Source organism: Anser cygnoides, chromosome 5 (assembly GCF_040182565.1).
Source record: "Anser cygnoides isolate HZ-2024a breed goose chromosome 5, Taihu_goose_T2T_genome, whole genome shotgun sequence".
NCBI classification, from domain to species: Eukaryota; Metazoa; Chordata; class Aves; order Anseriformes; family Anatidae; genus Anser; species Anser cygnoides.
The window spans coordinates 5731744-5759660 of record NC_089877.1 but is presented as its reverse complement, the minus strand read 5'-3'; the positions used below and the strand labels follow the sequence as shown (position 1 = coordinate 5759660).

General features: G+C 37.8%; 1 protein-coding gene across 1 annotated transcript; it reads right to left on the bottom strand.

Moving 5' to 3' along the window:
- Nucleotides 1-56: 56 nt before the first annotated feature.
- Nucleotides 57-27889, bottom strand: NUCB2 (nucleobindin 2). Its single transcript, XM_048070202.2, has 13 exons — nucleotides 27731-27889; nucleotides 20588-20731; nucleotides 19145-19252; nucleotides 17726-17852; nucleotides 14338-14441; nucleotides 12471-12656; nucleotides 11735-11825; nucleotides 10063-10121; nucleotides 8910-9002; nucleotides 7809-7898; nucleotides 7093-7263; nucleotides 5793-5874; nucleotides 57-3885 (listed from the first exon to the last, which is right to left on the bottom strand). Exons 2-13 carry the CDS (start codon nucleotides 20729-20731, stop codon nucleotides 3773-3775), a joined length of 1368 nt encoding a protein of 455 aa, XP_047926159.1. The 5' UTR covers nucleotides 27731-27889; the 3' UTR covers nucleotides 57-3772.
- Nucleotides 27890-27917: the final 28 nt, after the last annotated feature.

Genomic DNA, 27917 nt, shown 5'->3' with positions numbered 1-27917 from the left:
CCTGCCCAGCAGCAGATGCCCATTTCTCACCCTTTTAAAATAAAACACTAGACGTCTGTCACTGCGCTGAGTTTCAGTTTAATCCAGTTAAAAACTAATCAATACAAAGTATTGAGTGGGGCTTTTTTCTACATATATTGCACTGAAAAATATGAATTTGTACACCACTGACTAAATCTTACCCCTTCATCCTCCTAGTGAAATCCCAGCCAAGTACAAAACCAACTCTTTGCATCTTTGTCTTGGAACTGGTGCCCGTACAAAGTTACGTTCAATTTTCTTGTAATCACCTCCTAAATGAAAGGTAGAGTACAGGTCAAAGCACTGGTGCCCAAGGTATTCCAGTCCCTTGTTTCTGTGATTATAGCTTTCTATTTCCTGTCTTCGCTGTAAGTGAAGAATTTTTTAACTTTTAATAGCTCCTGAGAAATCAGTACCATGGCAGAAACATGCTTTAAGTGAATAATACAACATTTTAGTCTCTTATGAAAAAGAGAGAACCTAATTAAAAGAAGAAATCATCATTGAAAACAAGACATTTAAAAAGCATCAAATCAGTTAAACATTTCATGTGTAGGTATGACTTTAACACACTGCATAACCTCTATGGCAGATGTTCCTTACAGTGAGATAACTCTTAGTTAAACTGTATTTCAGAATGAATCCACAAAATTAGTTTGACTGTAATGTGCTCAGCCAGAGACATGTTTTAGCTTGGGCCTGAAGAATGATGTCCTTCCTTCACAAAGGAGGACTAGATAGGCAGTATCAGGTCAAGCTTGGCTGCTGATAGAGCAGACCTGATGGACCATCTTATGAGAGAATGTCTACTCAGTTCTCGCTCTCTATGCAGACCTGTGGAAGAGGTAACAATGCATACAAAATTTTGAACTGGGCAAACAAGCACGAAGCTGTAATTTGGGCTCTCATCTCAAAAACATCTAGGCAGCAAAATTAAAGTCTATTCAGTTAGGAGTTAAGTAACTTAAGTGTTATTGAGGACTAAGGTGTTGACTTTCACATAATTTAGGGCAAATAGTTGGACTAGAACTTTGATTACTGTTAGAGATGAATCCAATCAATTCTAAAATTTAAAAAATGGACTGCTTCTACTTCAAAAAAAATGAGCAAAAAGACTACAGCATATTGTTAAAATGCACGCCTACTACTAAAATTAACACTGACAAGAACATTTCTGAACATTTAGGTATCAGATAGCAGTTGAAGGAAAGGTATGCATTGCTTTATGCCGAATGCACCTCTGTGGTTAGTTGAAATGTAAAACTAGAAACTCTCACTAACTCATGGAATGACAAATGAAAGCTCTGGCTTCTCCTAAGCAGCTGCTTCAATCACCACCGACACTCACAACACTGCAGCAAGCAGATGAGTTCAGCATCCATGTTACAATGGTTCTTGACAAAGCTCTCTGGATGTTTCAAAGTAAACAGGGTAAGGGGGATATAATGCTCTTCTCCTGTATCAGGGAGAGTCAGGTTTTTACAATGGAAATGTAACAGATACTATGCTGAAATCAAAGCCTGAGCTGTGGCAAGCACTTGAGAGGATATACTGCATCATATATAGCAGCGTTTGCTTATGAGGCAGTTGTAACATGAAGGAATAACTTGTACGGTAGAAATGTTTTCAGATCAAAGTTTTTAGTCCCTGATTCTCTACAAACATCTGTGGCTGTATCATTCTTCCTTTGTAAACTTCCACGTGGGACAGGAAGAAAAAATTCCCTTCATCTTTTCCATGACGTTTGAATAACTCACCCTTTGTTTTCCTTCCTTGCTCTGCTCCTAACTGTCAGGCTACAACCCCAAAGCCAGGACTCTGCCCTGAGAAGCGCTGTTATTCTGGTTGTAGCTGTAACTACATCTGGGCCTCTTAGCAAACAGATAAAGTTGTTGAAAGGTATTTCAGTCTTCTGGCAAAGACATAATTAAACTGATGCTAGAATTACATGGAAGTAACAAACAGTGGAGATGGTGTTTTTGTTTTTTAAGCTAAATTAAAATGTGAACTACTTGCAAATAGAGCAACAGCAAAAAAGATAGTCTAATTGCTTGAGTGGTATAAATAAAGGAAATGTGACATGACAATTAAGATGAAACAGATAAAGAAACCTAATGTATTCCAGCAGTGAGTTCTATTACATTGTGTGAAAAACAAGAATGTGCTCAATCCTGATGGAAGTATTAAATGCGTAGGGAATATGACTAGCCTCTATCAGTTACAACTCTTAGTGAGAAACTTCTCAAATGCCAATACAAAATGTTAGTAATTGCTGCCCATCGCTTTTGAGTTTGCTTAAAACATTTTGAGTCTTATTCTGAAAGGAACATCTCTTCATAACTTTCATAATACAGGCTTGGCCTCTGCTTCTTTGCTCAAAACCCAAGTGATCTCTTTGACTGACACTTGCTGTTAACAGGAAGGGAATTCAAAGGATGCTTGCTAAGGTGTGTGTACATCAGTTCAAAGCCAGCATTATACAATCAAAACAATCCATGTTAAAAAAAACAAACGGTTTACACCTTAGGGTAGTCTCAATAGATGACAAGCAAGGACAATCACATAGCTTTTCAACATTATAGTAAAACCCCCAGGTAAATCAATTTTTGCAGTGGTTTTGTACTGGTGTAATGTGTTTTTGTTTTGTTGGTGGTTTTTGAAAAATTCTGGCTTACAATGTGAGGGAGCTATCCTGGTTCATTACCAAAATCATACAATCTAGTAGCACCCTTGTTTCTGGACATTTCATAAACTAACTCTTAAAGACTAATAAGCGTTAATAGTGAGACTCTTAGCAAGTCAAAAATTCATGTCTGAGAAGAGCTTTTTGAAGCACATGGTGCATTCTGAAAAAATCTGGTATTATCACAGGAGGTAGGATAATCTGTACAGAAGAAGACAGTGAGTCTTGTTCTGCTTTGCACAATATTTCCATCAACATAAACTTATTTAATAGCATGCAAAATTTTGAGATCAGCTGGCACCTGATGAAAGAAACAGGGACAAAAGCACTGTCCCGAGAGCCAGTTCGGTATACAACTGCTACACAGAATTAATCTTAACAAGGACGGTTCAGACCAATACACCCAAAGTTGAGTATTTGTTTTGAAGGCTTACAGTGAAATTTTCAGGCTTCTGTAAACATGAAAAATTCAGTATTCCATGCATTTTTGTGGTGGTTGGATTTTAGAAAGTGCAAATTTTCTAAAGGTTAGGCGTAAGGAGTTTGACTTTTATTTGGTCTCAAGAAAGTAGTTGGTAGTACTGGAAATGGTAGACCTTCACCTATGGTCTCTGTTTCTCCCTACTTTGCTTCTCAGCATTTCTGGAAGGAGTTTCTAAATAAAACAAGACCTAGCTTGATATTCAGGCCAGTTCCTGTTTCTTCTCTGAAAAGATCCTGATTTATGCCTAAACACACAATGGCAGACATCTCATTCTTTCTAAAATAAGAATGCAATGGCTCTCTTGGCCACAAAAACCTTTAAAATTAGTTTCCTTAATTACCTCCTCCACTGTATCCTCTAAAGGATCCCATTGTTGCCTTTCTCACTGATGGATTGGAAAGAAAATTAGTTTAATTTATGATTCAAGTCTGATTGACATTTAATCTCTAACATTCCTAATGACTTTTATAATCTGGGGAAGAAAACGGAGTTTGTTTCACTGATTATTTTTTCCCCTCCCTCCCTCCCTGCCTTTTACCCTCCCCCAAAATAATAAAGATGCTATAAAGTTGAGGCACAAGTGGTTAAGGGTGAACTTGGTCAGTTCTAGCAGCTGGTTCTTGAACATGTCCTGGGGGTAAAGGCTGATCATCTCCTGCAGGATGTTTTGGTGCATCTCCAACTTTGTGCTCCCCAGCTGTAAAACAAGAATAAAACTACTTACAACTTTTCAATTAAACTGGCCCCATATGTTGAAAGTATCAAAGAAAGTTTTTCTAATATTGTAACAATCAAATAAAACCTTTTAATTCTGTTTCTAAATGAAAGCTAGAATTTTGTATGTCACAACAAAATCAGATTGAGATTACACAATAGACTGCAAAATTACAATATTCAGAGTTTACTCTTAAATAGCTAGTTGTTTCTATTTTCTGTAAAGTGCTTTTATTTGCAAAACACATTGGCTTTTGGGAGATTAATTTGTTATTTCTAAAATATTACGTATTTATGAAACCTTTATTTCCAACATTGGAAGCTTGGGAAAAATATAAATGACTTGTTCCTATATTTTACCCATCATGGCATTGACAATCCTTACAATTTTCTCCTTTTGTCTACCTTGGAATAAGGGTAATTTTCATAGTTTGGATTTACTTAATGCAGTGAATGAGTTCTGGCTAATGCAATGAAAGCTGAGGATACCTAACTAAATGTCTTTGCAAAAAGTTTTTACATAAAATAATACAGGTATTAAGAACAGTATCTGTTACAATGCTGCCATTTTTATAAGATGTATCGCTACAGCAAGTCCCTGGGCATCTGCTATTACACAGTGAAAAGTTAATGAAAGGGAGGGGAGGGGAGGAGAGGCTCTCATAACTAAGGGTCATAAATTGAAGTTGGCCACAGGCAGCTTTGAAGCAAATCAAGATAAAATGAAATTGGTACTCAAATTTGGTTATTTCTTGCTCTGCTCACAAAACTGAATAACTTAGGGGTAGAATTTCAGGGTATTCAGCCAAGTGAGCTGTAATCACTGAATATAGCATTTAAGGTTTTAAATCTCACTGTTGGCCCTGCAGGACCAGTTAAGACCTTCCAGTATTCAAAAGGCTGTCTGGATATAGCCTAAAGCCTTACGTTTGAGATGATTGTTAAATTCTTGAGCTGTACTTACAATGTTAACATATGAACGTGGAAGCCAAAAAAAAGGTGTTATTTTCAACCTTTCTCGAGGGGGAGGAAAAGGTTAGGATGCATATGAAAGCAGAGGATAAGAAGTGTTAAAATATACCTGACCACTTCCTTTAGTCATCCATGATAGTATGCAATGATTTATTATGACCTTATCATCCTCTATAGGTGTTAAAGTAATTGGTTGCTCATGCTATCTAAAACTTGTCATGTCATATTGTGCCCAACTGCAGATAAGTTGACCACAGAAGACAGACAGATTGAAAGCATTTAAATGTTTTGATTTTTTTTTTTCCCTGCAGGCTTAGCCTGGGATTGCAATTCTGGATTACAATCTCAAATTTCAGGAGCTAGCAGAATAGCAAGCAGCTTTCATCTAGCTGCCTAACTACAGATAGCCATGAAATGATAGCTGCATCAACATCAGTCCTTGTGTAGACATCCAAGATCAACAGCAGGGATGTACAACAATCAGCGAAACTTAAATTGCTGTAACTTCACATTCTTGCATGCTGTAATATACTTCATTTGAGTAGCATACACAAGGCAAACTACCTTTAACACACCTATTTCTGCACTGGTAATGCAGCTAGGGGATATCAGACAGACCTGGTCACTTTCATGTCCATATTCTCCTCTGCACACTCAAATCTTAGTTATCCTAGATAATGTTATTTTCAGGCTAACAGGCAAAACACTCCCATGAACTGCAATCCTTCCTCTGTCCATTTGATGCTGTTAATTAAAACTGCTGTAAAGCAGTTTCCCCCTAAAGACAGTTTAATGAATCTCCCTATGCAGATCATTAAAACTACAGTACACAAAGAGTTTCAACAGAAAATATATTTTCTTACTGATTCTTATATTGGAGATCTTAAATTTTGTCTATCTACATAGAAAGATACATACGGGACTGGAACTTCAGTTCTCCAGCTGGTCCTGCAGGTGGATTTCCTTGCTGTAGTTTCTTTTGTTCCATCTGCTTTACAACCTGGTGAAAAATACAAAAACACAGTTTAAAAACTTCACTCTGTGACATCACTTTCTCTGATGTGACATAAGTGAATACACTTGAAAGAAATACGCGCAGTCATTATGTAAAATCTTGGTTAATGGGCAAACTACTGAGGTGAGACACTTGCACTGTTTCATAGAATCACAGTATGGTTTGGTCTGGAAGGGATTTTAAAGATCATCTAATTCCAACCCCTCTGCCATGGGCAGGGATGCCTTCCCCCAGACCAGGCTGCTCAAAGCGCCATCCAGCCTGGCCTTAAACACAGTAATGGGGCATCCACAGCTTCTCTGGGTAACCTGTTCAAGTGCCTCACCACCCTTATAGTAAAGAATTTCTTCGCAGTATCTCATCTAAATCTACCCTTTTTTTTCAGTTTAAACCATTTTTCCTTGTCCTATGACTACATGCCCTGACAAAGAGTCCCTTTCCTGCTTTCTTGTAGGCCCCCTTTAGGTACTAGAAGGCTACAGAGGTCTCCCTGGAGCCACCTCTTCTCCAAGCTGAACAATCCCAACTCCCTCAGCCTATCTTCATAGGAAAAGTGCTCCAGCCCTTCGATTATCTTTGCGGCTCTCCACTGCACTTATTCTAATACATCCATATCCTTCTTGTGCTGGGGGCCTCAGAGCTGGGTGCAGTACTGTAGGTGGGGTCTCACAACAGCAGAGTCGAGGGGGAGAATCCCCTCCCTTGCCCTGCTGCCCGTGTTGCTTTTGATGCAGCCCAGGATGTGGTTGGCTTCCTTGTCTGCAAGCACACATTGCTGGCTCATGTCGAGCTTCTCCTCAACCACCACCCCCAGGTCCTTCTCCTCAGGGCTGCTCTCAATCCATTCTCTGCCCAGCCTGCACTTGTGCTTGGGATTGCCCCAGCCCAGATGCAGGACCTTGCACCTGGCCTTGCTGAACTTCATGATGCTTGCACAGGTCCACCTCTCAAGCTTGTCAAGGTCCCTCTGGATAGCATCCTTTCCTTCCTGCCTGAGCAAGTGACAGTTTAGTTTTACAGTTTGCTGTAAGTTGAAATAATAGACTATGATGTGCTGCAATACCAGTTATTTAGAATTCAGCTGAGATTCATATGAGAAATCAATGTAAAGGATGCTCCAGAGCTGGGGATTGTCATTACCTGTTACAGCTTCTGTACAAGGATAAAGAAAAGGGGAAAAAAATACTGTTCTACTAAGTGTACCTGCTGAAGCTCTTGTTTCTGAGCCTGAAGCTGGTCATGTTGCCTCTGTAGCTCTTCCTTCTGTTTCTGAAGATCTTCTGCCTTCTTTCTAAGTTCATCTTCCTGCTGAGAAATATGACTTTCAAATTCCTTCAGCTCATCCTCAGTGAAGAGCTGCTGTTGATCTAGTGTCTGCAAGAGAATACAAACAAGCATGAATACCTAGGCAGGAATGCATATCTATTTTGATTGTTATCACTGAAATTATTAGCTGAATTGTACAGTTCACTGGATGTCAGTAAATGACAACGCAAAGGGTTAGTATGCTTACTCAAACAGTAAAAATTGCTACTTCTCAGCTATTTTCCTAGCAAAACTCTATGACATATTTAGAGTTAGGAGAAAAAAAAATCATCTTGCTTCCGGCTGAGCTCTAATCCTCCCTCAGAACTGATTCGTATTTTAAATGTCCATTTTATGTTTGAAAAAGCAAGTGGAAAAAGATCTTTTAGACTCCACAAGGTGGCGCAAGACTTTGTCTGTGGACCACAAAGTTTACATCTGCGTTAAATTAGTGTGTTAAATTTTGTACGTTACATTTTGCTAAGGCATTTAACCACACACGCATACCAAAACAAGACTGAAAAAAGGCAAAGGTCATAGACATGCCATTTGGTTTCCTGGTTAGAGTGATGGTAATAATGCAGTATGTTGCACTTGGAACACATTCTCATTACCTCCCAGCTATCTGGCTCCAAAAATTCTTTTTTCTCTGTAGCTCGCAGGAACTCTTCCAAAGTCACTAGTCGGTCCTTGTTGATGTCAACCTATTAGAAGAAAAAAATCATACTCAACCTAAAGGATGAGTTTTACTGGAGACGACATTTAAAATCATTATGTAAATATTATGTAAATACCTTCAAATACAACCATTTTATTTTTAAACTGTCCAATTTTCAAATGAATGCCTGCAACAACTTCTAAAAACTTCTCACATGCTCATGTAGTTTAATAAAAATGGAAGTAAGAAAATCTTACTTTACTTCAAAATTGATTAGAAATATGTGTGGTTGTAGCCCCAGCAGTAATAGCAGGATGTCTGATTTTTTTTTTTTTTGAGAAAAACGGTTTGTAGCTTTCTGGTAATAATTTTTTGATTCTGAGTCAGAGTAATCTCCACTGTTGGACAGGGAAACAACAATGACAAAGTGTCAGAAACGTTTAAGGGTAAGGGAGGAAATTCCTCCTTTCACGAGTAATAGGAGTCCAGGCTTGCTCCATTCCTCAGCCTTAAGGAATACAGTTGAATAGAGGAAAAAATACAAGTGGAAAAAACGGTGGTTCAAAACATCCTTTTCCCTTTCCTCTGTTTCCTGAGCATTAAAAAAAAAGAGAACCAACACTGGTATTCACTGCTATAAGTAATGCCTTTAGTTCTCAGGCCTCTTCTGAAGGGACAAAGGCCAGCCATGTGAAAGAAGGTATGGCTTTACTTATTTTTCCCACAAAATCTTACCCTATTGCTAGGTGTAAGAGCACATTTAGAGTGTTTGCTGTTTGAGAAAATTCACAAGAAATTTCTGTTCTGATTTACTGGTTATCTGCAAAAGATGGAAGCTACAGCACAATTTCTCCTCTGGAACTTCTTAAATAAAAATCTAATCTGCAAGCATTTACATCAATATCTAGGCATAGGACTTGAGAACTGTAGTTTTGTGAATCCTAGCAACAATAGTGTCATGTCCTTGCACTGTACTTAGACAACCTGTCACATCAGGAGGACTCTGTTTCTTCAACGTAGCAGGAAAACAGCAGCTCTATTAAATGTTAGTTCATACCTCATTCATTACGTGTTCTCTCATTCTCAGCCTCTCTTCTTCCATTTCGACCATGTCATCCTCTTCATTTTTTGGGTCGTAAACTTTTTCTAGCTGAAATTCAAATTCTTCAAATATTATTTTGGAGAAAGAGCTACTCATTCAAATCACTGAGCATGGAACAGTAGTGAGACACTGCTGAAAATGTGAGTTCACCATTTTCCAAGTGTCTATATAGGTATAAATCTCCTCTTTTATGACAGTATTTAGGCAACAAGTAAGCCTACTTATTTTTAATTACAACATTGTAAAATGCTGGGACATACCGGTCAAAAAGACTGCCATATAGTAGTATTGAAAGGGATTATGGCAAAGTACTGTTAAAAATCTGTATTTTCAAATTTCACATCTTCTACAACTTACAGTAGTTTGAATTTATCAGCTTGTATATACAGTGTATAGTATACTTACTCCCTGATTTGTAAAAAATCTCTTGAACTAGTTAGTTGCAGCTATAATAATGGATCTCTGAATGGGAAGTTGTGGAGTTTTTTTTCCTGCTACAACATGACAGAACCTACTGAAAAAATTAAGCCAAGGACCTTTTTTCACTCATTGTTCCCGCAGCTCCAAACTAGCTAGACAGAAACACTGTGAAATCCCTGTAGCCAGTTCTGCAGTGCGCAACATGTCCTTCACTGTATGTATGCGTCTGATGAGGCAAATTAATTCATTTCAACTCTTTGTCAAAAATTTCAGCCTAAGCATTTAAGTTTGTGACCCTCTTTCTCTCTATAGGCTTATGACTAGCACTGAGTGCACACAGCTACTCAGCTTCAGAACCTCTACCAGGCTATACCTAGCCAAAGCAGGTGTGCAGTTCAGCACTGCAAACTGTACAGGTACAGCTTTTCTGCAGATTAATTATGAAATCTCATAATTAACAAGCTTGTAGCAGAGGAATACATGAGCAATACATCTCTGGTGTCTGAGTTTTTTCTTTGAACTACTTTATTTTCCCTGCTCATGTTTTTACAATTCTGTAGAAACATGTAGGGTTCATACATGTCAACATGAACATCCAAAGCCCCCATATATACTTGGGGAAAATACAGACATTCTTGCAAGCATTTTTTGAAACAAGTAAAGTTTTTGTGCTGTTTTTTTTTTTTACCTCTTTAGTAAACAGGGCTTCTAATTCTTGCTCATCCAGGAAGCCATCATTATTGACATCTAAAATAAGTGTTGAAAATACAAACTGATTATGTACAGAAAGTAATACATCTAATAGTTCTCCATGGATTTGAATACGTATCACCATACACATCCCATATAGATTAAAAACCACATTTAACAAGATGCTGTTTTCGTATGTCAGTTCTTCTCTTCAGGTTTTTATCAGGCATTGGTTGAACTGTATTGCCAGTTTTGGTTACCTGACTGTTTGTTAACCACTGGTTAGATAAGTCTGGCACATTCTCCCTAGTTGTTAGATTAGCAAACTGAAATAGGTCACAGCAGGACTGCAACCAGTGTAATTGCTAGAAAATATTGCTGAGAACAACTTGTCCCAATTTAACAACTACATTGGTAAACAGATCCAGGAATAACATAAGTCAGTAGATAAACATTGTTAACCAGCAGTAGGACTCTCCAAAAAAACAACAAAATGCTGTGCAAAATTTATATAAATATATATATAATATATAAATTTATAAAAATGTGCAGTGCTTAAGAAAAGATCACTGTAAAGTTAGTTTTGATGAACGTTTTTGATGAAAGAAGAGAATACTTGGCAACAATCCACCTTGTATGCTATGTTCTACTCTGAATAGCTATATTGTTACTGCTATCTGAAATTGAAAGGGAATGTCTACTTCAAATAAGTGCTATTATGCAATATTTTTGTGTAATTGCTCTGAAGTTTTTGATACACTCAGCTTTAAGGCAAAAGATTATTTTGGTTACTGCTGTTTTAGTAAGACTTGCATAAAATAGTTACCAAAATTTTTAAAAAATCTACATTTCAAGATCCCTTCCTAGAGAGAAGGAATAATGTTTAATATCTAAATATAATAAATACATAAATAAAACAAGATAAAAGGTTAGACTCAAGCTAGGACATTCCTTCAATTAATTTATCATTGGCATTAGTCAAATTCGTTGTACTGTTCAACCCTTGAGTCCAGTGCCAGGTGGGTTCTGCTTAAGGATACTTTATATTCTGACATTGCTAAATGCTTCATAATAAGGTTACGTATTTATATAATCATATTTAAAGCAAAACGCCTATTGAGATGCATACTTGTCTCTCCTATTATTTCATTGTTCTAATTGCAGACTGCTCAGAAACGTAGAGCAAGGGAGTATCAAGGTAGAGTTTGGAGTTGTGTTTTTAAGGAAGTCTTGAAACTTCTTAAGAGGCTTGGCGCTTCTATGATCATTCCAAAGATAAGGGGTGTCTGGCACTCATCTGCTGAGGTGTTGAGAAAGCAGGGTTTTCCCAAACACCTCTGAAGACTTATTCCTTGCGCATGGTGTGTGAACAACGTTATAGTTATGGAGAGACCTGTGAATACCCAGAATTCCCTGAGCAACTACTTCTGGTTATTTGCTCTCTGCTTTTGAGTACTTCAACAAAATTTCATTTTCAGTGTTTAGACCCCACTTGACTCCACAGTAAACTTTCAAACAGTAACATAGCTGTCTTCTCTATGCATTTTGGACTCTTTCAAATTGCTTGAGCTTTAAGACTTCTTAGCATAATACAAACATGCTGGATAAGTGTCTTCAGCAGAATATAACAGTGACAACATTTGCTAATTAAATTAAACTAAACCTCTTACCATGTAATTTGAAAAATGTTTTGGGGTCAAATTCATTAGGATCTAGTCCATCTGCTTCTTCCCATACCTCTTTCAGTTGATCTTTGCTTCCCTGTAGATTAGTTACAAAGAAAACTATTCAAAAGATGATTAAGTGTAATTTTACTGCCTTAATTTTGCATTACAGTTTCTCTGAAAGGCCTTTTTTTCCCCGACTAGTCATGTTCCAAATAGAATCAATGGAACTTACTTCAGTTTCTTTTTACACAGGTCACATACTTCCTTTAGACAAAAAGGCCCAGGGAAAGAGGGAGTGTCAAGAAAACGCCTATTCTGTGGAAAGGAATGCCTGTATAATCAGCCATGGCCACACAGACTTATCTGCAAACAACAGCTCAAGGGAGTTCAATCGGTTTGCCATTTCTAGAGAAAATGGTGCACTGAGTTAGTTCCTTGCAGGCCAAGTATATCATGAAGGCATTCCTACTGTTTTGAATACCCTTCTTGCCTCTTTCTTGTAAATTTTAGCTTCTTTGTAAGTAATAATTCTGCCAGCACACAGACTACCTATACAGGAGAAAAAGACGAGTATATATAGTGTTTTCTAATGTTCTCAGCGCTCTTCCCACATTCTGCTCCCACATCAATAAGAAGCAAATCCTGAGAATAAACAGGATATACCCTTCCCTTTATTAGTTTTTTCTTACTGGAAAGGAAAGTTTCCTTACAAATACGTAAGGACAGACTGTAGCCTTACAGGATGGTGAACTTTAGGGTGATCTCCATGTTTTTTTTTCATCTCTTCAAATTTGGATTCTTCTCGCTGCCTCTTTTCTTCATCCAGTGTTTTTAAATACTCTCTCCTCTCGTGTTCTTTCATCATCTCATATTTCTTAAATTCTTCATGGCGGGTTTTATCATAATTCTCCAGGTCACTTGTAGCCTAAAAATATAGATACGTACACATGATTATGCCACATAATTACATTAACACATTATACATGATTATGTAAAAACCCTGCTTTGTTCAGGTCTAGGGACAAGGCTGGTAATATTGCTGTTTCCCTTTTAAACACAAGGTAGACTAGTCTGTGGTCCCCTTTCACACAACAGTGATACATAAACATCTCTCTTCGCTCCCTCTATTACTTTGAAGCGTTTAGAGGGAGCAAAGGTTCAGCTGCTTAGAAAACTTTTGCATAAGGCACCAAGGTCTCTTTTCTCATCAATTAATAATAAATTAAGTTAAGTAGGTGCTAATTAAGCACGACTTCAAATAGTATCATTAAGTCCTTGTTTACTGCAGCATAAGAACATTTGTAGCTTACCCTAGAGCTTAATGAAAACAGTGCCTCCATTAATAACGGGAGTTACTATGCAGTAGTTTATTACAGATTAAATCAACAAAGCCATTTATATAGAGAGAAAGGTGTGAGGGGAGAACTTCTGACAAGTACTTGTATGGGATTTAGAGTTGCACTATTTTCAGATAGGTCAAGGTATTAAAGGATGTTGTGGTATTCCGGTGCTTTTCAAAGTTATGTTCATACCTGATATTGTCTGTCCACTATTTACATTTCAATTTTCAGATTCACTGTACCTTTTCAAAAACAATTCTAAAACAAAGAACACCTCCCCTGCAAATACTCTTTACACTCTGTCAGTATCTTAGCTGATGAGAGAAGACAAGAAAAATGATATAAGTGAAATAACTGTCCTGCGGAGCATATGCTTCTCCTAACCAACTAGGATTTCTCCAGAAGTGATGCTCAGAAATGGTAAGAAATATATTTAGAAATACATACATAAAAATCATTTTCCAGAAAACTGAGATGAAGTTCTCCAAGGACAAGAAATCCACAAAAAGTGTGGAAAGTTTAAAATATACCTCATTTTTTAAAAAAATCAAGTTTACTTCGAAAATATAAAAATGCTGGTTTCCATCTTAGACACGTATTGTTCTCTAAAGCATGTGTGTCTTTTTTTCCCCTTGGGAAACATTTTTTCCAGCAGTTGAAAAAAGCTATGCTATGCTTAGCTTAACTGCACCTCCTTAATAAACATGGACAGCAAAAAAAGAAGTGCCTGTTATTGATACTGAATCTGCTAATTGGACATCAAATTCCACGCCCGGTATATGCAACTTTTAATATTGGTATTTGAAATTCTGTTCTCCTGTAGTCTTTGACATTGGCATAACAGATCCCCAAATTCAAATGGCTAATTTAGGGATGACTATGTCATTCCGTGAGACATCTATATCATTTAGAAATAGAAATCAGAAAATACACTTGAGAAAAATATGCCCCTACCAAAACTGTGCTAATTCAACTGCTCCCAGAATGTCATGTTTTATTCCCAAAGTTGTTTGTACAGGCACGTGAATGCAAATCCTGTTAAGATGCCACCCCAAAATTTAGGTTCTTTTTAGTGTAATGTACACTGACAATAGTTTTCAAGAGTGCAATGGAGACAACTGGCTTTTCTCTGAAACCAAAAACTGCGTATCAATCACCTTTACCAAAAAAAAAGGTGGTAGATAAAGAAGGGTTTGCCTTTACCAGATGAAAAAACATATAATACCAATAAAAAATAGCCCAGAGTAGTTGATATCTAGCACTTACTGCTTTGATCAGCATATCTAAGTCTTTAGGCTCAAATGTGTCAGGATTCTGATGGTTCAGGTGCTCAAATTGTTTAAGGAGAGCCTGATGGTCTATGCCAGTGTCTGAAAGAACACAGTACAAAAGTAAAATGTTAAAACAAGGTTGAAAGCAAAGAAGATCAGGAAGTTAAATACATTCACGCAGGAGCTTGTGCCTTGTGAGTACCTCAGGCTCCCTGAGGACTGAATAATTTTTTCATTATCAAAGGAAACTATAGTAACACTTACAAAGCAGCTTTACCTGAAGGAGATCAGCACACTTGACAGCAATTTGCACTGTATTCATTCTAGTGTGTCAGGTGTTGCCTTCCACACAATAATTTAACATAATGGTTTGTGTTCACAGAATCATCTAGGTTGGAAGAGACCTCCAAGATCACCCAGTCCAACCTCTGACCTAACGCTACCAAGTCCTCCACTGAACCATACCACTAAAATTCCAGCAAGAAAATGTGCAATCAATATGCGCTTCATAGAGACAGACATCCTATTCTTCTCTTTGTATAAATGATAGTTGAAGTTACATGCAGCATCACAGCTAACAACTTGCATCTTTCTCCTGAACTGGGAAAATTCTGACTCTTCTATTGCCCTGCGCATTTTGCAAATGACTTATTGTATGTACATTGTTGGCCAGATATATGATTTAAAATTATATTAAATCTGATAGGCAGAGATTCTAATTTAATTTGCGCAAAAGAAGAAGTGCAAGATGGTGGAGAGTCAGGTTCTGTGTCTAAAAGCTGCAAACATTTTCTCCTTCCTTATGAGAGGGACTATACCCAATAATGTAAATACTACAATGCACTAACAACAAAATACACTTCTATAATGACAGGCTTCTCTAGCTGCTACCATGGTTTCTAACTGGTAAAGCTAGATAATAATGCTATCTTAAGCAGCATATATTTTGATCTGGGCAACAATGTTGACAAGCCAGATGTCTTAGTAAAGAATATTTGTTTTTTAAAAAATGGAAAATATCATTTTGAACTTGTTATCCCTTGGTAAACTATTTCTCTCACACTCAGTGCTGTATTTGTATTATCATAAAACAGCAAACACTGGCTGGGGCATATTTCAAACATCATTCCTCCCTGGTGAGATCATATTTTTTCTGAAATATATGCAACTTAGCCTGTTTATGAAACACTTTTTGGAAGTGTAATTTTAAGCTTTTTTTTTAACTAAAAAAAAAGCCCCCAAACCTGTTTTCCTTCATTCCTTACAAAGACGGAGAAAACTCATTCTGTTTGACAGCATTTACTTGCCACATTACTGTAATATCTAAGAGTTGACCTTGGATAAAGTCACCCAACCCCTAACATTCTTGCGTCCTGTACTGGTCAGTTCAGTAGAATCTTGGTGCAAGTGTTTTAAAATACATCTGGATCAAGACACAACATAGACAGAACATACGTTCAAGTCTTGTGTTTTTTTTAACCTGATCCATCTGAGAAGAAAGTAGTTTTTTGTATTTTAACAGATAGAAGGCTAAGATATTACATGGTATTATATGGAGAAGATTTTGCATATGTATACAGATACAGCTGTATTTTATAAATAATCTGAACATACAGTTATACGTGATGTGAAGCAGTTGCTGGCAGGGCCCACTACAAACTTCATGAAATATTTTCCCATTCCCGTTCTTTCACACTAGTAGTCATCTGAATATTCTGAACTGGTATAATCTGTTCTTACTCTTTCTGAATGTAAGCTCTCTCACGGCAACAGAATGTATTTATATGCTTGATCTACTGTAGGAAAAAACAACTACTTCTCTAAAGCATGCTCTGCTAGTCACTCTTGATTTATGGAAATAGAGAGGGCTAGAACTTTTTAGTTGATTAAATCACTAAAAAATAAATCAAAGTATATAGTTATTACCAATACAACTAGGTATCATGAGCCGCTGTCAACTAGCTCACCGTGTCAACATGATGTTGCTGGACTGCTTGCTTGCAATAGGAGTACGAGACCAAGCTCTCGGCAGCTAAAAGACCACCTGAGAATGACAACGCACGGGGTCTGACAGGTACGTGAGGCAATGCACTGACTCCTGTGGAGGTCTGGTCTGCACTGTCTAGCTACTGGTGGACTGCACTCTCTGGACTAGAACTTCCAGGAAGAGAAAACAAAGGACAGAAAGGTGATCTTGAAGCTCTCACCAATCTCTGTATCATTATTCATTAATTGTACTACAGCTGCACCAAAAAAAATTCATTGGAAAGGTAGCAGTATACTAAAAATGCTTTCTTTCCCAAATTAATCTGATTTTTTTCCTGACATCCCCATACACACAAATTTGTATACACATACTTCTTCGGCCTATTTACCACCTCTACATTTGACTTAATGGAATTAGCCTAGAAGACAGATCCTTTTTCTTGGAGTACTTTAAATTGATATATTACCTATTCCATTTAGTGGGATCCCTTCCTCCAACGTGACAATGTTTTTAATGAGCAAGAAAATAATCTGCCCAGGCAAATTAAGTTCTATTTATTCAAGCTTTGTTGTGAAAAACAGTTTCGGATACAAGATCATGCAACCCATTATTATGACCTTTATTTAAGGGCAACTAATTATCTTCAAAAAGTAACACCTAACAAGAATCTTAGATTTAGTTCTAAATAAATATTTTAAAAATTCTTCAGCAATAAATGAAAAGGGATAGCACCATTTCCCAAACAAACATACACCAGATTCTTCAGAAATCTGTATACTTTATTCTTTTAGAGACATTGCATATGTTTAAGCAATTTCATTAGCAAGTAAAAAAAATCATAATTTTTTCACCCCAAATGTTCTTCTTTCATCCAAAACCTTAAAGTTTCCTCAAAAACAAGAAAAATCATCTTCTGAATTTAAATGTTTAATGTCTGTTATAAACCTGTAATATAGTTCTTATTGGTGGAAAGGGGATTTAAAGAGAAAATGAAAACTTAGTGTTAACTGACTATAAAAAAAAAATCATTTTCCACCCTGCAAAAACATGAAACAGTCTTGTATTCTGAAACAGCCTAGTTAGTATATGTTGCTAGTTCTCAGTGAGTAATCTATAAATTGATGTGCTACAAAAACAAAAAAAAAAGATTGAGAAAGGATTAGAAGTATCTGAAAAAACTTGATTCTGGCAGTGGATATTTATAAAATAGATGGCTTTTTTCTCCAGTTTCCTATAAAGATGTATATTTACTGTCCCTTGGCCTGGTCAGAAAGGACACTTACTTTCAGATTACGGTTGTACGTTGCCAACAAAGAAAGCATAGCTGTTACATTCTGGGCACCTGTCCAATGCAACCCCATCTGTTAACTCACCTAGTTAAATTTTGTATTCTTACCTTGAACAGAATCCATTTTAGCTTTAATTAACATTCTTAATCTTGCCACCTCTTGTCGTTTTAGTTCATCCAGCCGTGTTCTCACATGGTGGCTTACTAAATCAAGTTCTCTACTTAGTTTTCCACTCTGTCAAAAAAAAAAGTTATCTATAAAAACTAGGAGAAAGTAGCCTTTACAATTCCCATTAGAGACAAGCTACAAGACAGCAGACTACTGTCAGTCTTTGCCAATACTGTAGCCCATGCTATTAGAATCTCAAATTCTTTTCAAAGAGCACATTCAATTTTTTTAAGCTTATAGTTGTAGAAACAGAGAATCCCAGAAGCTTTCTGAGAAGAGAATTTCTAAACATCTTGCTCCCCTAAAGAGCATAAGTGTGACCTTGCAGCAGCAATACCTCATGAAGTTGCAGAAGTGACAAATTGCTTGATCAAATGTTCTCAAATTGGTTCAAAAGGGCTGTGAGATAAACACACAATGCTGTGTTCCCCATACATTTGATGACAGCTGAAAGACTTGGGAGAAGATACAAGCACAATGACAGCATGTACTGCAAGAATATTTATCAGTCTCTGCAAATGGTTAGTAACCTTCAAGAGTTACACTAGATGTAGCACAGAAGAAAGAGGAGTCAAGTACTGCCAACGGCACCATGAGAAATTAAAAGAAATGCAGAAAGCAGTCCTCTCTGTCTATCACTTCAGACTGTTTCCTACCTGTCCCTTGCAGAATTGCTAGCTCAGAAAGGGGAAAGTAGAACAACCACTACCTAGAGCCAGAAACTGAAACATAGAAGACAAAAATGAAATGGGGTTTTGGAGAGAGTGCTACTTGGATTGGCACAGAAGAAAGGACAGCAGTGGAGAATGCCAGAAGCCTGTTATTCTGGACTTTACACACAATGACTTTAGCTCTAGTACAATTCCTCAGCTTCCCCAGACTTCAAAATCAGACTTTCTTGTAATTCTCTTCTATGTTTTCATATTAGTGATACACTATCTTAATCTCAGAAGACACATAAATCCCTATGTCTGAATTAATGTTCCAAGCTGCTCAGCAGGAAAAAGCAAATGAGAGCTAGGCTTGCAGCTGTTTTGAGGTACATGAACATAGATCATGGATGGAGTCTGAAACTGGATTTTTAGTGGATTGTCAGAAAGCAGAAACTATGCATTCAAGTATAGATTTTGTTTTATGCTACGGGATCTTCTTGAAGGAATAGAAGACCTGCTGTCCCTTTACTAAAGGGAAAGCTCTAGCAAGAGTTGAATACCTAGGTAAATGAAAAATGAGAGGAAATTTAAGCTCACAAAAACTAAGAGGAGTGTGAAGGAAAAAATGAAGAAAGATTACAACATCTGTCTTCCACAGTTCATGATTATGGATTTAATTAGACTCACTTAACATTATGTACCTACCTTTATTTCTTCTATGTCAGCAGTCTGGAGTTTTTCCCTGAAATGCTTATCTGTTTCCAAGACATCTATTACTTGCCTGAGATATTCATCATAATAAAGCCCTGTATCCTTCAAAAAAGAATGTTACATTTAGAAAAGAATACGCTACCACGTATTTTACTTCATTTAAATACAATTATTAAACTGAAATCCAATTCTCAGCAACACAGGGATTACGCTGTCTTAAATATCTTCCATTTTTCTGATCTGCATTATTGCCCTATAGCAACTTACTCTTACGATTCATTTGTCAGTAACTGACAACAAAGAGGAGGAAGGTATTTAAGAATCCATGTCATATGCAAGCATCTGTCATGTTAACATAGTGTTGTTTTGTTTTTTTAAACCGTGCAATTAATTCGTTACATGATTTCAGTAGCAGTTCAGAATAGTGCCTATTCTTTCCCCTCAGATGCAAAAGAAAGTAGAGACTATTTGCTGCATTTCCTAGAAATCTTTCTACAAAGACAGCCACCCCCAGTCTGCCAGAAGCAACAACCAGAAGTTTTACTTGGCTTTAATCAGCGTATCTTTCAAAAAAATAAGCAGATATTATGTCTGGGAAACATTTAACGGAAATATGAGATTACTGAAACTGCACAGCTGAGGGCAGATGAACCAGAGCTACAACCAGGACTTAACCTATTAGGTAAAGTTTACACTAGGTCAGTTCATGTTCCTGTGGCATATGCTATATTCTCTTTATGCGTTTTCCTGCGATGCTGTGGTGCAAATGAAACACTCTCAATAAGGCCAATCCAGTGGAAATACAACTGCTAGACTCAATAATTCCATTTTGGAAAAAAAATCTGCTTCAAGAGTTTATTTGGCTTTCATGGAACAACGTTATTGTTCAGCTATTAAAAGCTGATACTGGAGATTTGTTTCTTGAAAAAAAAAAATCTGCAAGTACATTACAAAGTATTTTAGCAAGTACAAGATCTCCAATGTGTTTTCATTCAACATGCTTGTAGCACTTACAAACACAGTATGTCTGTTGTTGAAAAAACTTCATACTTGTAAAAGCTAACTGTATTCCCCTGATCAAACATTTTCCTGTTCTATTTGAAGCACTGAACTGGAAACATTGAATGGAATTTCCTAAGCCACCACTTTGAAAGAAGTCTCTGTGGAAAAATAAGCAGTGCTTCCTGTTGTAAACTGGGGAATTCATTCACTTTGCTACCTCACCTTTAGCAGCTCACAGAAAATAACTAAGAAAAGAGAACAAATTTAAATGGAGCCCCACTACAGCAGATGGTAGACTGAAAATATCAGCTAATATTCATTTCTTTCCTGCATATAGCTCCAGTATAAAACATCTAAATTTCAGGACAGAGGGCTGCTATGACCAGATTACTATTAGTACAGACTACTTAATTAGATTAATTTCATTATACTTACTGGATTTTCTATCTTCTCGCCTTCTACATGGCCTTCTCCTTTGACTTTTGTCTTATCTATGTCTATAGGTACAGCTTCCAAAGCCACTAAGAGACACGTCATCAGCAAAATACATTGCTGGGGCAGGAGAGATCGCCTCTTCATCTGAAACGAGACCAAGTCACAAAAATAACATAAGTGACGTTATCATACTGTACTGATTAGAATTCTTTGACATTCCTACATAGACACCTATAATAACCTGTAGTTATTATATATAGTATAATATATATAGTATAATATATAATAACGTATAGTTATTATAACACCTCGTGTTCTACTGCTCTCAGGGAACACTGGAACTCAAAGAATTAAATAGAGTGTTAATTGTTGATATGCTTTATTCATAAAAAGTAGTACATGAAAGAAAAAAATTAAGAAAAGGGAAATACAGAGATGATATTCTCTCTTTTATTGGAGACTAGGCAATAGTTGAAGGTAAAAATACACGTACTTATCCATCTTTTGTTTTATAGGCTTGAGAATGACAAGGATTCTCTGAAACTCTCTTTTATTAATCACATCCTCAGCAAAAAGAATGTTAATGGATTCTGTTCAGTTATAGCAAATACCTGTTACTTTCGATTTTAAAAAAACAACTAACATCTGATCACTACCAGATGGGATGGCAGGAGCTATTGTTGCTGCCCCATTGAGTGTATTGGATTCAATGTCAGCGCTTGTCAGATCCCCACTAGAAAGTCAGATTAACTGGGCATAGGTCGTTCCTAGGGCTTTCTAGGGACATGTAAATTGTAGAGATGGGGATCACCAGTTCAAGATGAGGGGAGCACGCTTAAGTTCTGAGGAATTCTTCCCCTTGCTGCTCAAGAAAACTGCTATATAACGTGGTCAAACTGAACTGAAACTAACGAATAAGCAAATACGTTGGTCTGACAACCCTCGTATGAGGGATCAGTAACCTCTAGCAGAGATTTAGGATGGGCAACTGGAACTGTATCATCTTAAACTACAGTAGTCACAGAGCTTACGCAACAAAAGCCCTAATCAGACTGAATGCCACTGGATCTGCTGGCTTTCAGTGGGATTCGTGCTCACGGGCAATTTGGGTTACTTTGAAAATACCAGTCTTCGTAATTTCATGCTGTTATACGTAATTGGAGAGATTGGATGGTACCACAAATTGTTTCTGACATCTATTTGAAGTGATACACTGCTCTGGAAAAAAAAGGCTATCTACTGCCCATCAAGCAATTTTGTTTCAGGTTGTGCACTGGATGTTTGTATTGTCGCCATGTTGATACAACAGGCAAAAATAAATAAATAAAAATCCACATGTACCATAAAGAATTAAAAGCAGAGAAGGCAAAGTAGGTAAACAAAAACATCTCTATCATCACAGCTGACTTTACAGACTACTTTGCCTAACACAGGATTTCCAGTAGCACTTTGAGGAACCCACTTGTTTATACCACCTATGCTTTAATGAGTAAATTGGCAATACATTTATTAAAATAAAAAATAATTACCTAGTTAAGACAGAGTTACTGTATTTAGGTATGTCATACTCCAAGACTATAAAAAAATATCAAAACTTACCTCTATAAAAGCAGGTGACTAAGACAAGTCAACCTTTAGACAGTCACAGTGACAGTCCAAACTGACTCACTGAACACGCTACTCTGATGTGTATTAGAAAAAGAGAAACCAGGCCTCTTGCAAAGTCAGCTGTAGGAGAAAACTGCATGATTCTCAAATTCAGCTACTAGAGAGAAGTGATGAGAGGCAGGATGAGAGAAAAATGGGGTTTGGTTTTTTGTTCCAGTAAGTACTTTGTTATTAACAGTTCATCCGAGGCCCAGCCTGTTATCAGCTACCTTCAGCAGCTCCTGACTTTTGAGAAACCCATTCCAAGATGCCCATCCCTTTCCAGGCATTTTAGAGTAGATCTAAAGATGACTGATGCTGACTCAACGATGGGGTTTCCTCTGTAAGGACCAGAAGCCACCAAGTCAACAGCCAATCGCAGTGCTGCAGAAGGGGAGCAATGTCAATTTGGGCCCTGCCATCAGTGCTACATGAAGCACAGCAAAGATGTTCCTGCCCGGCCATGGGGGCCTCGCTTTAGCCTATCGTTACTGCTATTCTTCCTGCTGCTATTTCGTAGTTTAAGAGAAATTTAAATTCTACCAGCTGACTTTAATAATTCAATGGTTACTATCTTAAAGGTAAATAGACAGAGCTATTGTTACGATTTTCATTGGAAATTAAGTGATTCTAGTAACAGACACGTAGCCTACCAAGATTAAAAGGTAGCAAAACTCTAGTCTGCTTGCATCACAAACAAGAAAACTCATCTTTCCAAATTAACTAAGTTCTACAATGATAAAGACAAACATTTATACTCGTAACAAATAGAGAGAAGTAACAATAAATGTAGTGCTCCAGAACTGACAAATACTGTAGTTTATAAACAAAGCCAATATTTGGGAGGAAAACCAAGTAAAAACTTCTCTGAGTAGGAAGCATTTAAAAAAAAAAAAAACAACTCTTAGTGAGAGCTAAAAGAATGAGGTAGTCAGCAGGAAAAAGAGCCACCAATGTACTTGTCTGAACAGAAGAATACAACTGGAAAAGACAAGAAGTAGGATGTCTGCCAGCAACCTTGATCTTGCTCCCACTAAATTCAATCAGAAATTCCTATCAACTCCAGTGGAAAAGAATCAGACATTTGGATCATAAATGGCTATGAGCTTTTGAAGATAAGTACAAAATGCAGCTTCTAAAGCTTTACTTACTACTTCCAGCAACATTAACACAGGCAGCAAAGCTTGGCATTAGCACACCTATTTTACACAGCTGTCGGGTGATTATAATACATTTACTTTTTTACAAAATTTACTTTTAATTCACCTAACAACTCTTGCCCAGAAAACAGCATAGTTCTGGTACCGATGTCTCCGTTGCTTTCCTAGCAAAGCAACAAATAGGTTTTAAGAAGCAATGTCCAACGCCTGAGATAGGCAAACACATACAGTGCTAGCAGCGTACAGCGTCTGCACATCTAGAAACCCAGCAGATGATAAGAAGCAGATGATAAGCGCTGTAAATGTTACATTGCATGTTTGCATTTGCCACACCAGTGTATACACCGTGATGGGTAATGTAATCTTAAATTCAGATCTGCAGAATAAGCCTACCTATTCACAAAATTTGCTGCACGCCTGCTGTATCTGATGTGGAAGTAAATAAACCTGTGAGAAACGGCGCATACATAAAAGACGACTGCAACATTCTCTACAGTCACAGCTGTACTATGGCTTCCTATTTTAATGTTGTATTGTTGGAAATGTCAACAATCTTCATAGGAAGTGCTGCTTTAAAAAAAACACAAGAAATGGATACAATAATCCATTGATCCAATCCACTGATCCTCGTGTTTCTAAGAATATTCTAAACTCAATACTAGAATATTATTATATTACAAATATGATATCTGAACGAGACAAAGCACTCCTAGCAGTTTGAGCTAGCTGTCACCTCTGAGTGATATACCTGCACATACAATTTCACAGCTTACAGAATGTTTAATTCCATGTATTTTTTCTATTTCTTTAAAAAATTATTTGAAAATGTATATAGTGATTAGCTCATAAAATCATATAAAAAATGTACTTTAAATGTTTGAAATAGGCATAAAGTGATTATTCTTCTGCCACATTTTCTGTTTGGAGATACCTGAAACATCAACGTTATCATGTTCTTTCTGGGAAGCTTGCTGTGCAGGTACTGTAAGCTACCATACCTCAGCCAAAGATAAAAGCTAATGAATCTACAGATAATGCATCTTTTTCCACAATGTCTTTCCGTAAGTTAAACTGGTATTAGCACAGATAAAATGTGGAAACAGTTTTCAGAAGCAAGTGGAAAAGTTCCTTTCAGCTCAAGAGGCTAAGCTAAAACTGGCTGCGGTGCAGATGTCCTTTTGTTAGGTTATCGGAACTCTAGATCTAGATTTCTCCTTGAAAACATGCGCAGAAAGTAACATGAAAAGTGAAGTGTCTACAATCTGCAGTAATTTTCCAAGTTACCTTTCAAAATACAAAACCAGCTGCATACCTTTCTTCCTAAATGCATTTAATCCTTTTAAAAATTAGTATGTAATCATCGTTTTCCATCACTCCTCTTTCAGTAAAAGTCCCACCCACACAAGGCAGCAACAGTTTTCCTTTCACTATCCTTCACGTACTTCTGTTCTGTCAAAGTTGTCCATTAATCCCATGATTCAGACGTTCCTCCTTTTTTCTAGCCATCATCAGCAGTATCCCACAGGTTTCAATCTGGACGTCCTGTCCTAATCTTCTGTTAGAGTACATCCCACTTGGTTCTCTGCACCAGGACGCGCTCCTTGTTTTTTCAAGAAGCTTTTTAAGGTTGTGTATAAATATGACATTATTTAAACAATATCATTTAAGTACATAAAGACATTGGAATCCTTCCTTCTCACCATGCTTACTTAAGTTCTTTTATTTTGACTCTTGTATTTATTTTTCTCACTTTTCAACAGAGTTTTCCTGCTTCATCCTTTTTACATTTAGAAGTTGGCTGATAGAACAGCTTCTTTTTTCAGCTTCTCAGAAAAGACAGCATGCCTCAGCTGTGTGTAGTACAACATTTCCTGACAGAACCTTTTTTTTTTTTAAAAAAAAATACTAAAAATACTGTTCAGCTGTTTTATTAAATGAGTCACTGAAATGCTGGGAGATCCTATGTAGTAACAAAATATGAATGTTCAAGTGAGAAAGAACCACATACTGTTTTCAATGTAACTATAGTTTTCTCTCCAGAAATAAGGATGGCACAGAAGCAAAACATATACAGACTGCTCCTACACATGCTTAGATCTGTCAGAAGCAAAGCCTGAGAGGACAACTGTTTTTAATTCTTGGGGCAATATATTTAAAAACCTGTGTGCACGCAAATACACATGCATATTTATATAATACTCGTCTCCAAGAAACTAACATCATTGTTTCAGAAAAATAAATATCAGTGTCTATAAAGCTATCTTACAAACTGAAGAATACTTAGTATTAGTCTTGTTTTTAAAACGTGGTTGATTTTATCAATTCTTTACAGTAAAGTTGTCTCAGAAAAAAAGACTTCTGAAACTAACATGCAAGCATAAACTTGTATTGAATTCAGTGCATATCTGATAAAAATTCTGATCAACTTAAAAGGCATATTAAAAAAAAAACACTACAAAATGCAGCTTCCTATACTACAACTTCACATATAGAACAAATACAACAGCAAACCTGGAATCTCACAAAATCATTTTGGATAAGTGCAAGCAGCAATTTTGTTAGAGCTGGCACAAAAACCAACCTCATTTCAAACATGCTACCATCTGCAACAGTAATATTGCTTGTAAAAGTTTGCTTTTACTCTAACCTCAAATCAAAAATTATTTCAGTTATTCTATGTGATGATCCACTAGTACACATTTTGCTCTAGACAGCAAGAAATGACCATGCTAAGGTAAACCTTGATTGCATCAGGACCTCAATAGCCTTTTTTTCCCCTTTGGTAAGGAAACCCAATATAGCCAACAAGAACAAATTTACATCTAACAAAATGGAGCCAGATTAAAAAATATTTGGGCACTTAATGGTAGTTGCCTAATGAGATTTATTTCCATAATCTACTTCACATTGATTTCTACACTTTTAGAAACAGAAATGTGCAAAGACATCTCTCTCGTTTTATAAAGAACATAAAGCATGAGAAATGGAATCACAAAAATAGACTATACATTGCCTGAATTATCTATGATGAAGACAAATATTTACAACTGTACAACTGTTCTAATAAGATGCAATTTCTTTCATTCTTCCAACTGCCAAACCATGCATGCTGAAGAAGAACAAGAACTGTTCCTGTTGAAATTAACGTGAATTTTGCCTGTAATTTACTTTGATTTGGCTTAAGTACCTGGCAGTGGTTTTAGCTACAGATAAGCATAACCCCATCTGGAAGGCTTGTGTCTGGTACGCATCTTACAGGAGCTTCACAGAGATCTCTTCTGCTTACTGAGCAAATGAATAGATGAGAGCACAATAATTTACTAGATAAGCACCACTGTTGCACAGGCGTTCAAATCAAGGCAACGCTGATACGGGCTTTCAAGTTAACAGTAAAGGATTTTATCTTTCTTTTTTAAAGCATGTTTGTTTAGTTAGTATATCACTATAAGTACGGGTCAATATTTTCACACCTCTGATATTTGAGTCAATATTATAATATTTTACATTTTTTGTTACCTCAGAGAACTACCGCGCTCCCTTTCATGATTACAGTTTAAGTTATATACACATCGCTTGGGGGCAGCTTTTGAAATAAAACTTTTAAATACGCTTAAAGTGCATCGCAAGCTTATGTTCAGCAACAATGCCATTGCTACACAGCCAAGTTACGGAAACTTTTTCTGACTCTTATTCAAAAACAATCTTTTTTTGTTGTTGCTGAGTTTCTATTTCCTCAGTGGGCTTTTCTGAATACGCCAAAATAATCACCTGCCAACCTGCATTAGAGCATCAAGCCACGAGCAAGTTTACATCGGGCGTCTATGCCAAATGCCTTCTCATCTAATAGACCGTGAAGTTTTAAGCAGACCGATGGCCAGTGTTAGTTTGAAACTTCGCGTTACCTCCCATTTTAATGTCAATTAACCTGGTTAGAGGCGAACGAGACTCGCGCTGCTCCCAGCTGCAGCACCCTGAGGCCCCGCGAAGCCCAACAGCCCCCCAACAAGCCCCAGGCCGAGCTGGCTCCCGGGGGTACCGCTGCCCCGCTCCGGGGGCCGCGATGCTGACCTCGGGAACGCGGGGCGTCGTTTCCCCGCGGCACACCCGCCCCTCAGGCACCGGGGGCTGTTTCAGGAGGCCGGGGGAAGGAGCCCTTCACCTCACGCGGCCCGGCGGAGCCGAGGGCGGCCGGGGGCCCCTCAGCGGCCCCGCCAGGCGCCAGGAGCCCCCGGCCTGGCCCGGCCCGGCCCGACGGGAGGCGCGGCCGTTACCCGCCGCTGCCCCTGACAGGAGCCGCACCGCGCCAAGGCCCCCGCCCGCTCCAACCCCCCGGTACCTCGCGGGGCCCGGCGGCGGCACAGCGGCCGCTGCTTCTGCAGTGCGCGGGGGGGGGGTCCCGGGGGGCTCCTCAGGGGCTGCGGGGCGCGGCGAGGCCCGGTACGGTACGGTACGGCACGGCACGGCACGGCGCGGTGTGGCGGCCCAACGGCGCTCCGGCGGCCCCGGCTCCCGTTGCCATGGGC